The sequence below is a fragment of the Platalea leucorodia genome, assembly GCF_965183815.1.
Source record: "Platalea leucorodia genome assembly, chromosome: 5".
NCBI lineage: Eukaryota > Metazoa > Chordata > Aves > Pelecaniformes > Threskiornithidae > Platalea > Platalea leucorodia.
The window spans coordinates 96,534,241-96,551,740 of NC_138827.1; the positions used below are offsets into that span (position 1 = coordinate 96,534,241).

General features: G+C 35.1%; 1 protein-coding gene across 1 annotated transcript in view; it reads right to left on the reverse strand.

Annotated features, from left to right (window-relative positions):
* LRP1B (LDL receptor related protein 1B) overlaps window positions 1–17,500 on the reverse strand; it is a gene marked incomplete at both ends in the record, with an annotated part of 755,097 nt that overhangs the window by 104,432 nt on the left and 633,165 nt on the right. Inside the window, 5 exons of the mRNA XM_082312062.1 lie at window positions 3,587–3,786; window positions 5,945–6,126; window positions 9,880–10,002; window positions 13,598–13,683; window positions 15,748–15,931. Coding sequence (XP_082168188.1) covers window positions 3,587–3,786; window positions 5,945–6,126; window positions 9,880–10,002; window positions 13,598–13,683; window positions 15,748–15,931 — 775 coding nt within the window. The remainder of the gene's footprint in view (window positions 1–3,586; window positions 3,787–5,944; window positions 6,127–9,879; window positions 10,003–13,597; window positions 13,684–15,747; window positions 15,932–17,500) is intronic.

Below are 17,500 nucleotides of genomic sequence, written 5' to 3' on the forward strand. Positions count from 1 at the left end.
CATAATCAAGCATTAAGCTTCAAATAGATAAGCAAGGTCATTGCTGCCCCTAGCGCCAAGAATTGCTCCCAAGTACTGTAAGATTTCTGGCCTAGTTAGCAAGTTTTCAAAGTTCTTACTAGGACTCTCTTGATAATTATAAAAGCCCATTTCTCTATTGAAATGCAGAGGAACTTTACAAGAGAAAAGCAGCAGATGTTCTCTTTTCCTGGAAAATCTTTAAGATTCATAGGAAAGAAAGAAAAAAAATACTTGTTGCAAAAAGCGTTAACACTAAATACATGTAAACGCCCATTGCATGGAATGAACACTCCTTAGTTTAACACACAGCATGTCAATAATTACCCTAAGATTGTTCTGTTTGTCCTCGTGAAGTATCTAGTGCAGAGCACAGAACACTGCAGTCTATCTCATACCATACTATGTCTTTATGATACAAGATCCACCCATTCTGACAAGATACTTATTTGCTGGGTCTTGTGAAATCTCTGTGGCATTTTCTGATACATTTTGTAACAGGTAATTTAAGATCCAAAAAACATATTCTCAGAAAAAACTCCCAGCCAACTAGCCTTATCTTCAAAGGTCACAGAAACAGGCGAAAAAATACTTAGCTTACGATAACTAGCACTTCAGAGTGCAGCACTCACATGATTCCCATTCGGACATTTTTCTCTGCTCCCTGAGTACGTATTTTATGGCCATCATATCTGTGCCTTTATCCTTCTCCATTTGAAAACACAAAGGATAGTATAAACTCAACCATCCTTTAGCTAACTTTGACAATACAAAGTGTCTCAAAATGACAAAGGAAAATGGACCATGAAATCCACGTGAACAATTCGTCAAGAAACACAGTTATCACAAGATATGAAACTGATCTTTCTCATTTAAGTGCTTATCAACATGGATTACAATTTCTCATATCAGAAGGCTAGAAGGGATCACAGCTTCACCTCCTCTAAACCCCAACCACTAAACTTCCCCAAGTTTCCCTTATTAAGACAATTAATTTGCAATGGTTAAACTTTATCTTCCAGAAATATTTCTAGTCTTCTGTTAAAACATGAAGACATGCAAAATTTATTTGGTAGTTTGTTTCAGGAGAAGCGGGAAGGCAGGGAAAAGATTCTGCCAAATTGATCAAGTGTTCAAGGCCACATTGGATGGGGCCCTGAGCAATCTGGTCTAGTGCATGACATCCCTGCCCATGGCAGGGGGACTGGAGTTGGATGATCTTTAAGGTCCCTTCCAGCCCAAGCCATTCTATCATTCTATGATCATTATGTAGGAGATTTGCAAAATTCTCAAAGCACCCTTTGGAGCACCTACAGGCATGTTTGATCCATTTCAGACACCAAGAATTCTATCACTCTTTGTTAAATTGACAGAAACTTTTCTACAACTTAATTTTGGTTTGATAATCACATTTTGAGTGAAGCTCCTGACAACAGAAATGGACAAACAGCATTAGCTAAGCAGATAATCTTCCTGCCACATAATTTAGATAACTCAGGATCTTTCTCCCAAAGCAAAAGTTTCTTATTGCTTGAATGTTTTATATATCATCTGTACTTTCAAAAGTAGTATGATACCAGGTTTACACAAAGTCACTGTCACTTATGGAGCTTGCCTCAGATATTTAACTGGTACCAAATTTCTATAAATTTTCATTCACAAATGGAAATGGTAAAACTGTCAGCCACAAAAGCCTACAGAACGTCCAGTAATAGTTGACTTCTAACACTTTCACTGTGATACCTAGAGAGTCAGACATACTCCTTAAGCAGTCATGAACGCATTCAGCTGTCTAAAACCAGCAGTGGTGGTGCTCTGTTAACAAGACAGAGAATTTGTTTTATGAAACACCGCTGTCCACTGGTAGCAGCTATGGCTTCCTCCTTCTCTAGGTTCACATATCCTCAGGGGAAGACATTAGCTCCGTGAATACAAAAATAGTTGAAGATGATTTTACCCACTCAGGCAGAGAAATCCACAGGCTGGATACTGAGGCAATGGACACCAAAGACAGCATGACTGGAATTTTGCAGATATCTTCTGAAATTTAGTGATAGGAGGACATTTTCTGAGAAAGAAAAATTCTGAAACTTTCAGGTTGAAAGAGAAAATTGAGAAAGGTTTGACCACTGCAGCCAGGTTAGGGCTAAGAGGGACACATTGGCTATTGTTTACTTCTTTCCTTTGAAAGATCCAGAAATAAGAGTTAGAGGATAATTGTATGAGAACAAAATAGCAGGATAGCAGCACAGGGAATAACATCAAGAAGAGTATGGAGCTTTGCTTCATCTGTCAGAACAGCAGGAACAGCTTCATCTGTCAGCAGGAACCCAGCTGGCACTGGGGAGTATGTCTGGGCAAGTACTGCTGAGGTGAGCAGGTTACGACTGTCCTGTGTTCTTTACAAAAACCATGGAAGTTAATACCGAGATTAACGGGAACGTTTAAAGCTCTCATAGCTATTGCTGTAGTGTCTCCAATCTACCATCTCAAATAACTGTCATTGAATTGTTCATTATCTATTTATAACTTACTATTCACAAATACAAGGGCTAGAAAACTTTTGTTTGTTTGTTTTATTTCACTGCGAAGCTTCGATCTGAAAAGAAAATAGTTATTTCATGAACTCTGGTTTGGAGAAAACCTGGAGGCACCCAGTATGAGCTAAAAAGCCTAAAAAAGCCCAAAGGCATGAAGTTTTACCAGGATAGGAGCAGTTCTGTGGTTTGAGTAAAGCTTGTATGAGGGAGCTCAAGTAACAGTTTCATCTCAAAAAAAAACAACCCAAAAACCAACAAAAAACCCACCACTAACCCAGCACACTGATACTATTTAATATATTGGAATTAAAGAGAAAGATCTTTAATTATACCATTTGGAACTTGAGAACTATTCATCATAGTGTAAAACTTTGCTTTTTAAAACACTTTATAGATAAAAGATACTAGCTTTTTAATTATCTGTCAGGTGAGAAGCAGAACACAGGGATAAAGATTACTACATTATATAAGTATTTCAAAAGTTATTATCTTACTCATCTACCAGGAAAACCCCAAATTACATCTGCAATACTGGTCTCCTTACTGACTCATGCTGAGCAGACTAATGGGCATTTCCAGGCTTTCTCAGGCTGGAGGAAAGGCTGCTTTTAGCCACATTCTGACACATGGCACACGTTACATAGCCCCTCCACTTTTAACAGCCACGTTACACTGGCTTTGTAACTTGGTTGACAACATGTGTTGTGAATATACACTAGAGTACAGAACTGACAGGGCAGCCTCTGATTGCTGAGTTTGTTCCTAGAGTTTCTGTTTTCATTTGACGTTTTTTCCATGGACATGTATTACTGCATGTTTAAAAACTATTCATATTCATAACAGAGAAGGAATATGAAAAGCAACTTTTAAAATATTGATTAAAAGGAAAAAAAGTATCAATAAAGGTTGCAAAAATGTTTTAAAGTACAGTTTTTACATAATTATACATAACATGCAAAACATCTTTGATTTAAAAATTACCAAAAATTCAAAAAAAAAAAAAAAAAAAAAAAAAGGTGTTGACCAACCTTTATGTCTATGAGATCCGTCCATGTCAGAAAACTCAATATGATTTTCATCAGCCCAATACAGTCTATGGTTGACATAATCTATTGTAAGAGCCATAGGTCTAGAGATCTGTGTTTCTATGACAACTGTTTGACTGGAGCCATCCATACCAACACGGCCAATGTGAGGATACTCACAGCAATCAATCCAGTACAAGTATCTATAAAACAAAATACAACAGCTGCTTCGTTTAGAGATGCAAAAATAATAACAATAAATAATTAATTTATTTAGTTGGCCACAAGAATAAACCAGTAATTATTCTACAACGTTTCCATTTTCCAGATAGATTTTTGGATTTTTCTAGACCTGTCTGTAAATGTTAGATGTGATTTCATCAAATTCATTATGGACTAGTAAAAAGTGCATTTAAATTGCTTAGTCTTGATACCTTAGAATTTGAAGTACTGCCCAGATTAGACTTCGCGAATCTCATGCCCTGCAAAAATGGCATCACTGCTGAACTGATGACAAATATTATATTACAGTTACTTTTTTAACACATATTACGAAACTTTGGTTTTTTTGTCAACAGTAGTATGATGCAAATTATATTACTTCAAGTCCTAGTTCCAAAACATTAGAACATTTTCTCACATAAAGGGCTTAAAAAAAATGGGTAAAGCACTAAGGAAGACTGTTGGAAAGCTGAGTAGCAATTTTCTCTTTAATATGCTATTTAGCCACAACAGAGAGCATGTTTTGTTTTGTTTTTTTAAAAAAAAAAAGTCCTATTATTTGGTACATGGATGCATGTCGCTACTGCTGTATGCCATTACTTAGAACCTCAGGATAGATCTTTCCAGCTGGGAAGCTGCTATGCTTCTACCCTACAGGTTTTGGACAGGGTCTCAAAAGCCCAGATGCAGCTCATATTCTTAATAGCCACCTGGAATACTATTTGTGTGCAAGAGAAAATGGTGGCCCTAAGAACAGCTACAGGTATCCTATGAAACACAGGTGCAATATGTTGGCACTGAGCCTGCTCCACAAAAGCAGTAGAGAAAGGGAACTTTCTCCACTGACTCCAACAGAAAACTTTCTTTGGAAACATATCATTACTATTGTATGGCATCAGCAATATAGTTGATTTAGCATTTCTCATTTGTGGGGAAAAAAAAAAATAAGATACAATTAATACTATATCAAACATTAACTCAGAATTTGAAATGCAAACACAGCTTTTATTTCCAGCAGCTTTTCATATTAAAATAAATGAAAAAACAAATAAATATATTTATTAAAAAAAAAAAAGAGCTTGGCCTCAGGAATCTAAGTCTGTAGACATACTGTGCACTGAGCAGGAGCACAATAAGTTTACTATGCCTGTGTATATCTAAACCTTCCTGGAAGACTGGGACTCTCTGTACAAACTTTGTAGAGTTGATTTTTGCATACACCGGGAACGTATCCTGGATGTCCAGGCAACCAGAGAGAGATACCATGTATTGATATCTTGAATATATTTAACAAATGTCTACATCCTCCCTGCCAAATTTTACAGGAAGAAAGGGTACAGTTACAAGAAAATTCAATGCTAGTTCTAAGAACTGGTAGAAAATGGCTTTTCTCTTAAAAACAGTAAAGTAGATAGGTTACATTTCTTAGCTAGGAAATACACTGCTTTTCTTAGTTTAGATAGAGTCCAGACCAACTCAACAATTTTCTCCTGTCACTGACGTTTGAGATGATTACTTGAGCCTTAGGATTTAGAGATGGAAAAGAATCATTAATTTGCCATGATACTATAAAAGTGTTATAAGACACTACAATAGCTTTATTCATATTCTATCTTCAAATTATGCAGGATTAAACATTTTCACTCTTTGATTAACACGCAAAAGCTATCAGAAAAAAAGTCTTCAAATATGTGGTTGTTGAATGGCCTAAATTATTTTGGAAACTAGTAAACACAGAAAAGAGTGCTAACAAGACAGTTTGGTGAATAAATGAAGTAAAACATAAGAATTGTCTTCCATGTAATATGAACTTTTTGTTATTTAGTAACGCACTTCTTAAAAAGAGAGAGGGTTATTTTTTGAAATATCTGCTTTCCTCCTACCAAAAGAAAACATTTACAGAGTAGTAAATACAACAAAACATGGTTTAGTACCTTCATTCATCTTTCTAGTATACCAATTTTGTATGTAATGATGATATAGTAAGCAATGGTAATGCATTTTAGACTACTGATATCCAGTGTAGCTGAAAGTTAGATAAAAACCTAATTAATATTTCCTATTTCCTGTTTTTATAAAAAATATTTAAATGTATAATTAGGATTAAATATTCATTACTGCAAAATGGCTGCTTCATACCCAGCTTGAGGATCTAAGGACAGATCTCTAGGAAACTTCACTCTTTTGCTCACAAGGACGGTAGGGTATAAGCCATTGAGTTTAGACACCTCAATAATTCTCTTTTCAGTGTCAGACCAATAGAGATTCTTGCCAATCCAGTCGACAGCCAGTGCATTGGGAACAGCTGTATTGTGGACTACCTAGAAAAGCAAAAATTACAAAAATTATTCATCTAAATACTGGGAAAAGGAAGAAAAATTCAAGAGTTAATAATACCAGAATACTGAGAGGTTGGATATATGATACAGTGACACACAACATGCGAAAAATAGGTATTATTCCCTGTTAAACAATGACACTTCTGAAGTAATGACACTTCTTAAGTAACTAAGACAATGTGACACCTTCCTTACAGTAAGAGAGAATGGAGAATACCAGGATGTAGTAAATATCAGATTTCCAACTTCCCTGCATTATACACTAAATTTTAAGAATTTTGTATCTTTCATTTTTCCATCTTAAGTTCCCAGTTTTCCTTTTGTCTTAATTTAAAAAAAAAAAAAAAAAAAAAAAAAAAAACCAAATACCAAGAAACAAAACTTTCTTCCCCTTTACTATTCTGTTTATTTTTCACAGAACAGAAGGATGAGGTTTCTTTCCCCATAGTGTGCCCTCAAACATGTTTGCTTATTAGCTCACCAGTTCTCTCACCAGTCTACATCAGCATATATTTCATTTTAATATCACAGTGGTGCCATATATCATCATGACAGATAGACCATAAGGGCACTCAACTCAGGCAAACAGAAAAAGATTACCTAGTTGGAAAGTAAATACTGTGCTTTTATTTCCATTTTTATTCATATGGCAGAAGAAAGAGGAACTTTCTAAGAATTACTTAAATTTCAAAAGGACTACATTATTAAGGAATAAACTTAGAGACTGAAGCAATTTAGTGACCTACTGGAAAGCCTATACTCTACTGATAGGGATGTGTTATTCTCAAGGTTTTTGATGACTTGAATAATTCTGAGACTTGAATAAATGCCTCTAGATATACATGATTAGAAATCTCATCATGATTGTATGACTCAATCTTGCTTGGCTGGGAGTACTTCATGTTAAGTGTTGAGTGACATTTGAATATTCCCAATCATTAGAGTCCAACTTCTTCTAGGCTTAAAAATTCTATTCCTGATAAGGTCTATTCTGACCTATTCTATTCCTGATTACATCCTGATTAGGTCTGTGCAACTAGAACTTATGGAAAAAAAAAAAAAAATCAGAGAGAGCAATACTTGAAAATAATTGAGATTTCTTAAGTACTAATAATGGGTTTATTACTGTAGCGTACATTCTAATTTATCGTCATGTTCATCACTAAAAGCATATGCAATAGAGTATAAACTTTACACATAAACATGATTATGTATAACTGTGTTATTTTTAATTTTATTTACCATTTGAAGATATTGAAAAGCCTTCAAGATAAGAAAGGACACTGTGAGATACTTTAAACCAATTTTATAGTCATGAATACGTAAAAGCACCTTTTCAGATTATTTCGTTATTTATCACCTTATAAAATCTTTTAAAAATTAAATCCAGGCATGCATGAATTTTTTAATATGAACAAAATACTTTATTTTCTAATACCTTGGCACTGCCAGCTTCACTATTTTATAAATGTGTAATTGCAGCAACTGCTGCACTGTAACATGGGACATTTCACGTAGAAATGGATAGCTCTGCAAACTTAGATAGTGGTTTAGCTACACTATCTACAAACATCAACCAAAGTAATTAGCCTCTCTCTTCTGATGACTTTTCCTTTGGAGGGTCACTTTAAGCTTATTCCAGTCACTGAGATCACCAGCGTGACATTTAATGTACACAATCCAGCTTACCACAGCATTTTCCAACAACAGATTTCATTTGGATCTACAATACTATACATAAAACACTGTGTTAATGTTTGAACACCTTTATGTGAAAAAGTTGTCGCTTCAATTGGATAAATATCTCCTCCATGATCAGATGCAGAACAAAAATGAGATGCCATCAGGTTTCCCAGACCAAGAAAGCTAGAGTTGGTATGCTGACAAGATCTTCTAAAAGGGAAATGCTAGGTAATATATCAAATAGTATCATTTACACTAATAGTATATTTATTTATACTAAATAGTAAAACAAGAAGCATGAAGGAAATGAAATAAGAAATTCATACTTCAAGGGAAAAGGTTGTCGACCATAAAATCTTTCTTTCATGACAAAAAAAAAAAAAAAAAATTAAACAGGTTTACTGCAAAACTAATTACTTGTGACATCAATTATTAAATTTGTGCTCTGGTAACCTATTAAAATCTAAGTCAAAGAGACATAAAGTTATCATTTGGCACTGGATAAAAGATTACTGACAGAATATCAGACAGCTACAATATTTAATTCTTGATAAATTTTTGCACACATTTTTAGCTTTCGGAGGCCAAACCTGGGCCAAGTTTTTCAGTGAAAAAACCAAATATTCTTATGAAAAGTAAATGCCTCATTTTCACAATTTTTGCTTTGAATTTGGCATCACATTTGAGTAAAATCTCTGTCAAGATGACACTTGTTCTGTAAACTGCAAAATATTAATGAAGGAAAAAAGAAATATCCTCCATGATCCCAACCTAATTTTCTTCTAATGTTTGTTCAAATTTCTGAAATGTTTCCTTAAAAAATGGAATTATTATTACATCATTTGAAAGCGATAGGAGATTTTGCACTCTCCCAGCTGGCAATTACAACTTTTTGACTGGGAAAAATTCTTTGTTCTTCTTGGAATAGTTAAGATTAGAAAGAAAAAGTCTGGGGTCATCCCCAGTCCTGAAAACATTCCCTAAAACAAAGATTCATCCAGAATGGACAAGAAGCTGAATAGGATGCTTTGTAAAATGTTTAAAGGCAATAACTATGATTCAAGGATTTAACAGATTTTGAAGCCCAGACTCTCCTGTCTCCTATTTTTGTTCAGGAAGAATCTTTGCAGTGACTAACTAGAACTTTTGAGTGCTTGCTGGATTTTAGTTTTACCTCAATGGCATCAGAGTGCCATAACTTACACGCATCCACATTTTTTTTAAGTTCTAAGAACGATTATTTCTGTGTGAAGGATGAAAACAAGGTTCACTGATGCCAGCCAGTTTCAAACCTTAACCCTCAAAAAGACTAAAGTCAGTGTGCTCTGAGGATGTGTCAGTCCATGTTCTAAGCTGCAAATGAAAAATAGAAATCTTTTCTCTCTATACAATATACTGGTGTACAATGAGGGAACAAAATTCACAGGATATGTTACTGCTCATTTGTTCCTTGTTTAAGAAGGTCAGGCATAAAAGAATAAGCAAAGAAGAACTCCTTACTGCTTATCACAAATTTTGGAAAAATGTTCACGTAAGTCAACAAGTGCGCTTAATGGTGGATTTTGAACTTATTCCACCACTGAGGCAAAACAGACAGGCTGTGCAGAAATGGGAGTGCAGTTTTACCTTGGATTATTCACAGCAAAGACATTGAGTTATTTTCGTTACCAGTGTAGTGGAGATGCGACAAAAACAAACTGAAGACCACAGAAAACTGTATATGAAGAAATAATACATCAGTGTATTTACACAGCTTGCACCTAATTATACCTCTTTTTTCTCTGGCATCCTGTAAACCACACTGAACTGTCAATTCAGTCAACTGTGAATTAAGTCATAAGGAATTTAGCTCATAAATACAGTCCACTTAGTCCCTATCTCTATTTCAGATAAGATGCAAATGAAATTAAATGTAACTAGGACTTGCTAGCTCATGCTGTGTTTGTATGCACATACCAAAACCTCACAATCTGGGTTAAAACCATGAAGGAGCATTTCCCAAAATACTAAAAAAAATTAATTCTAGTAGTGACATTATTAATCCCCAATTACCTTGATGTCACTTCCGTTTAAACACATTCTATTTATGCGACTGCCATTTGGTCTGCTGGAATCAATCCAATAGATGAACTCTTCTCTATAGTCGAAGTCTATTGCAATCACATTGTTCAGCCCCTACAAAAAGAAAAAAAAAAGTCCATTTATTCAAATGTTTGAATACAAACTGTTGGGTAGCATTCAGAATGCAAAATACATTGCATGTAATATTCAAAATGCTTTATTTTACTGACTGCACATTTTTGAAGTACCTCTCTCATTTTTCCATACACTACTTGTAAACAATCAGAATAAGATAAAAATTGTAACAGAAATAAATATTGTGGCAGAGAACTATCTCACTTCAAAAAGGCAGATGACGTATGAAACTAAATGAAGCTTCTGCGTTTTTCCTTCTTATTATTTAAATGAACTTTAACAGTAAATATTTTAACTTTTGCTCAATTTCTCTGTTAATTACTACCTTTGGCATTACTTTAGCAAACTAGATGACATTCATTTTATAATGAATAATATAGAATATTAGTATTCAATAAACTCAGAAATAGCATAAAATTTATTATCTTTACTTAATGAAAACATTTCATTATTAACAGAAATTAATCCAGAATTCAAAACTGTGATGTTCAAAAAGCATTAACTTTAATTCTTGAATAAGTTTTTCAGTTCTTAGATGCTATATTATAGGTACTGTATGCAGATATATGCCTGTGTGTATACACACACACACACACACACAGAGGTAGTATATACATAAAGTGTGAAGGTTAGAGATCCAGCAGGCATCTGGAAGTCTCCTATGGCTCCAGTTACTGAGCCAATACATTGTAAGAAAGAGTGGTGATCATACTTGAGGTACTCCTACAGGTTGGAAAGAGCAGTCATATAATAATGGATTTTCATCCGCAATGTCAGACAAGAAAGAGGTATTGCATTCAGATGATGGCTCTTATTTCCTTATCTGAGAAGAGGAGTGCCTTGCCCATAATCTGCTTAACATTCTGATGTGTAGTGAAATCACAATTATTCTTAATATACAAAGGTGTTGCTATCAATCAAAGATGGAGCAGCAGTGGTAAAAAGAATTAATGCAGTTTGCACTCCTTTTAAAACTGCAAGATCAGTTAATCAATTCCCTTATCAGCCCAACGACATTCTACTCTCAGGTAGATCAGCAACTTCCCTCATTAATGTAATTCATAGTTGTAGAAGGGATGTGCTGGACTAGCCAGCTCTAAAATAAACAACTAGGAACAATATTTAATTGTACAGAAAGTGATACATGGCTTATCTGCCAACTACTACGGTGTAATACTGTAAATCTATCTTTTGATCAAAATGTAGAGGAAAGGAGTGATTAGGCTGCACAAACCATCACTAAAGAAAGCCTGCAACAATACAGTGTTGGAGGACCACTCTCATTTTCAAAAATCACATATCCATGCCCACAGTGTTTTAACAAAACCAACGACAGATCTGTCAGTTGTAACTGTGCTGCAAAACACTTTTCCTGCCTCTTCTTCTACTATTAGTATAAATGAATCACAGATAACCCCCCACCCCAAATTATTAACAAAGGAGACAACAGCTGAATGAATACAAAAGACTATAAAAAAATGTATAACATTCTAGAAATCGAAGTCAGTAATTTGTGAAAAGTTAGCCTTATAACTACATATACTACAACACTGTAAAAGTTTTTTAGGTATCCAGACTAATAAAGAGAATTGACTGCCTGCAAATCTTTGGTTTCAAGTGTTTTATTTTGGGTCAGTTTAGTTCCAATATTTATCAGAACATCAACTGCAGGTAAAATTATTTCTGTACATCTGCAATAGAGTTCTCTGTCTAGACAATGTCTCCTCTTCATGATCTACATGTGACTTTTAAGTCCTTCCAGCATAATTCTTTGTCATTTCTCATGTAATCTGCTTTTAGAAGGAATAGGGAAGGTTTCAAGTGGCATCAGCTGCGTTAGTCTCTCATCTTAAACCTGTGGTTCTGTTTGTTTCTTTTAGACACAGCATATCCTAGGCTGTGATTTGCATTGCCTTGGTGCCCCAATTAAAAAAATGCAGGTAAAAATCACAAATAATGAGGAGGAAGATTATCTCTATCTACTCTTTCTATGGAAACTCTACGAATTTTGATGACTAGGAGTGAAGGAAATGGAAGGCAAAGAACATAGATGAGATGCAATTCAAACAGCTGTACTGTTTATGTATATTTGGAAAAAAAAAAAGAGGAAAAAGCTGGCACATAACAACTCAGAGAAGACTGACTGAATTCCTACTTTCAGCTCCTTTACTCTGAGTTTATATGAACAACTGTTAGAATGGCAAAGCACAGATCAAATACACAGAGAAGGGTGGTTCTGCTCCTTTGCCAGAGCAGCTCTGGTATTTGCCTTCATCTGGTTGATGTCTAAGAGCGAGCCGATCCATCATAACATTACCAGGACAAAAAGATGTCCTTATGAGGAAGACAGCCCACCTGTTCTGCTGGTATAGCTCCCTCTTTTGCTTTCAAATCTGGATGCTTTTAAAAATGCTGTATTTGTAGGACCAAAGGCCAGTAGGTTCAATAGCAGAGGTATTTATTAGACTAGTGAATTGACGTGATATGGAAAACACAGATTCTCTTCAATGGCTGGAGCTGCACTTCTCTACATACTGAAGAGAAGTCCATTAAATTCAAGACTGATGAAGCTCTGAGCCATTCTGTCAGCACCAACCATAAAGAAAATTTACTGTTGCTCCCCTCTTTTCACAGGCTTCTATTAATAGATATACCAGCAAAAGAGGAGAGAGGCAGTGAGATGTAAATGAGAGGCAGTCAGAAGGATTTCAGAAGAACAAACAGACTTTAACATAATGCTTGCTATGCTTAAATAAAGTCAATGTTTAATGCAAGATGGTTAATTTTGTAATTACTGTTGTGAAGACCTGAGCACCTCTCTTGTGACATTAAGATGCACAGCTTACTGACACAAGAAGTCACAAAAAGCCTAACACTATTGACTGGCAATAACTGATTTTCTAGTCTTTCTACAATTCATTAATTAGTACTCAAGGAAAGGGATGTTTTTATTAAAACATATTTTGGAACTCTAATCTATGGTAAGTAACTACACTTAGGTGAAGCATAGAAGCAGAGCAGAAACTGCTAAAAATGACAGCTCTGTACTTACTGGGTGACTTTCTATTTTTGTAGTTTTTTTCAAATAAGTTTTTTTTTTTCCCTGTTATAATAATTTAGATTAATTATTTTAAAAATTAGATTTAGCCAAAGATATATGTTAATTTATTGTAATATTGTAAATCTTGGAATTGTCTGTCTAAATCAAAAAAATAGATTTGGATTATGACAGTAAGTAGCCCAAATAATACATGGCCAAATAGTTTTTTTTTTTCTTTTTTTTTTTTTTAAACTGAAATATACAAATTGTGCAAAACATCTTGTGATGGAAGAGGATCACAAATAACATAATTTTTAGTACATCAGAATGACTGACGAAACAACTGCCTGAGCTTTAATCATGTCAAATTCAGATAAAATAGTCAATTTAAAATATTATAAAAACTCCGAAGATGCTGCAGTTGTTCTATGGTGCATACAATGCCAATTGTAGGATGATGTTTCTGTCAGTTGCACACTTTAGAAAAGAATAAAAGTATTGAGTTAAACTTAGAGCATGGTACTATGATTATACCTGTTTCAACAAAGTGTAGTTGGATCCATCAGTGCTAATTTTTCTTATTTCATGATGATCAGCCAGAATTAAGAAAGGTTCCTCATCTAAACCCCGGGAGAAAGAATATATTAGACTAGCTTTTACGTTAATTTATGGAAAATCAGGAATACAATGCTGAAATACAGATGGTTTGAAAAATAAATGTTACATGCTCTGATCAATGTTATGGATGAAAGAAATATTTAAAACATTCAAATGTTCCAAGAAAGATCAATGATGCAGTATAAAAATGAACAAAGCAATCAATTAGTATATCTTTCAATGTAATTTAATTTTTTTGCCTTTGTAATATGGGAAGCATACTGTATTTTATGTTAATTTAATGTCAGAGATTAAATTTCAAATATATTTCATACCACTGGTTTTAATTTCAACATTCGCTTTCAAATTATCACTAAGACTATTACTTGTTATGTTTGCAAACCAAGCATGTTTTGACCGTTGCTTTTTGAGATTTCAATACTCTCAACAGTATAGACTTAAAGAAACAGCTATTTGGACAAACCTTGATTCTCTAATTCTGAACTGAAGCCAGATTTGGCTTTTTTACCCCTGGTTTTCTAGTTTATCAAAAAATATTCCTTCATGCCATCACTTACTTTGAAACACCTCTGACACTGACAAACATAATAGTAAAAATATATATTAAATATATATATATATATTTAAAACACCTGTCTTTATTTTAGCTCTATTAACAGAAACCTCAGCTCAAATAAAAAAAAAAACAAAAACAAACACCAAAACAAAAACAACCCACTAATCATTAAAAATGTATTTAAAGACTTGTATCTACTGCTTATGCATTCTGGAATGTAATGTGTTGTCCAACCTACTCTGCTCTTCTACTGAATACATTGTACCACCTTGCTTGCGTTTTATGTACAACCCGAGACATTCTCCAGTTCTTAAATGATCCGAGGCATCGTCCTCAGCACTGACTGTTAGTGGTTTGTGGAGAAGGGCTGTAATGCTCTGCTCTGTTGTAAAGAGTTCAAGGCAATTTATGCAAGAAATCAGCATTAGGCCAAACATTCATGTTGGCAACTCCTCACAGCACAACCATCCTTACCGCAGCACAAACAGCTTTGTCATGATCACTTTTGAAGTTTGATATATTACAAGTCCAATAAACTGTACTATGGTGTGTTCCAGCTCCCCTTCTGATTTTAGTGATCTATGGCTTCTAAATGTACGAGTGGCTTGCAAAGCGTGAGATAGGAGTAAAGCAAAACACAGATACTGTGTTTCTGCCCTCTCCTGTGTTTCCCATGATTACTCAGGGAAGCACCTGAGACAGAAATATGAGGCAGACAGAGGTTCCAGTCTTCTTGCCATTTAGAAAGAAAATAGAAGGTTTTTTTATATTTAAAAACAAGACACAAACAAACAACTTTGTGCAAGACTGGAATAAGGAGGAGTCTGCTCAAGCTGAAGGTTGCCTGCACTATGAAGGGAACCCAGCAGAATGCAGTAATGTTTTTTTTTGTTTCTTTCCTGTTGACATTTTGCTCTTCCTTTCACTGATCTAGCAAATCCTACTCACTGACGCACATAAAAATAACATTAGTGGCATAGACAGAGGGGTGAGGAAATAACCAGTGTTCTTATATAAGATCTTGAACTTTACTCTGTGTTACACATAAGACTGACGGATTTCATATGATATAGAAATAATGGATTTTGCAATTTCTATTATTGTTTCATATCAGGAAGTTTGAAGTACATTCTAATATTCTCAAGTTGATGAAATAAAACAGCAGAAGTCTTTTAAACACTTATAAACATACTATTATCATGTAACTCAGAAGTAGAATTGTGATGTATTTTAACTTTCCTAATACTTTTTCTAATAAAGTCACCAATTCAAACTTTCATAATCGACTGTAACTATTCACCACAAACAATTTGAGCACAATACATACTAAAACCAGAACTTATTACATTCAGACACTGAATCACATTCCTATTGTTTATTGAAGCAGTAGTGTGCTTCAAAGTAACTCTGTTTATCTTACATAAAAGGGTAACACAGACCTTGGGGCTAAGGTATTTCACAAATTATTTTGGATACAGCTGTGGGTTTTAAAAAAAAAAAAAAGCAATACCTGAAAGGGATTTGCAGCCATTTAGGTTATCAGGCTGTATTTCATACCCATCTGCACACAAGCATTTGTAGGTTCCATACGTATTGATGCATTGCTGGCTACAGGGAAATCCAGATGAACATTCATCAATATCTATACATGTTTTGCCATCATCCTTCAGCAGGAATCCAGGCCAGCATTTGCACTGGGAAAGAAAGCCAAATACATTAATTTTGAATTACTCATTGATTCTGTTTGTTATCTTATGTACTTTCTTCTGAATATATAAATGTATAAAAACTTTTTCACGTAGTCTCAGTTTTTCAAGTAACATCTTAATTACATTGCTATTTATACTGTTTACAGACAGACAGACCTACATTTCTTTTCAGCTATTGCTGATGTGATCCTAAGTACCATTCCCTCCCAAGTAACCCTGTAGAATGAGTAATTATTCTTTCTTCTTTAACTGAAGAAAAAGTAAAACTCACCTTTTCAAAAATATGGAAAGGATTCTTCCATGAAAATAATGATGGATGGACCCTTTGGAGTTCTTTATTTTCAAGTACACATGTGCTTTTTGGTAAAGATATACAGTTTTTAATCGTTTTTCTTGAAGGATCGATAACAACTAGCATTCCATGTAACAAATCATAGAATGATAGAATGGTTTGGGTTGGAAGGGACCTTAAAGATCATCTGGTTTCAACTGCCCTGCCATGGGCAGGGACACCTTCCACTAGGACCAGGTTGCTCAAAGCCCCATCCAACCTGGCCTTGAACACTTCCAGGGATGAGGCATCCACAGCTTCTCTGGGCAACCTGTTCCAGTGCCTCACCACCCTCATGGTGAAGAATTTCGTCCTTATATCCAATCTAAATCTGCCCTCTTTCAGTTCAAAGCCATTACCCCTTGTCCTATCACTACGTGCCCTTGTAAAAGTCCCTCTTCAGCTTTCTTGCAGACCCCCTTCAGGTACTGGAGGGCTGCAGTAAGGTCTCCCCGGAGCCTTCTCTTCTCCAGGCTGAACAACCCCAACTCTCTCAGCCTCATAACTCTCTGACAGGAGAGGTGCTCCAGTCCACTGATCATCATACAGTAATGTGAATGAGAACACTTGAAGCTAATTTTTACTGAGGTCTGATGATCACCATGGCAAGCTTATAAAATGCGAGTGATGCAAAATGCAACTGGGTAGAGCAGTTTTGAAACAGCGATATAGTTTCATCAATGAAAAACTTTGTGTCATGTTCCCTCCTGTATTGTCTTTCTTACTCTCTGCAGAGACCCATGATGCGCTTTCTCCACAACCATGCTACTTTAACAAGGTTTTTGCCGTACCCAACCTAGTCTCCAGATAGTCTCCAGCTCTCTAGTCTATGGCCTCCTGACTAGGACATGGTTTCAGAGGTCTGAATACCTTTAGAGCTAAGCCTTGTTAGACAGATTTAACTTAGTTCTGACTGGGCTAATATTCTATCAAAAAGATGAAATGTTTGGGGGTGCAGTTAGGGTTACTTCAGAGTTAAACCCCTGAAAAAATCTCTCTTCTATTCCCAGCTTCTATTTACAGGTTAGTGCAGTCAGTGGCTAAGGTTTACATAACATTCCTCTCTACGTCTCAAGGACAAAGAGCAGATTCAGGTGATTCAGAAAGCACCATCACATGCAGACAACTAATTGTTTTATTCTGCAACTAAGGCAATTATACTTTGTTTAAATATTTCTGTAAATCTCTTTGACAGAAGAAAAAAAATTGGAGAAAACTGTTAT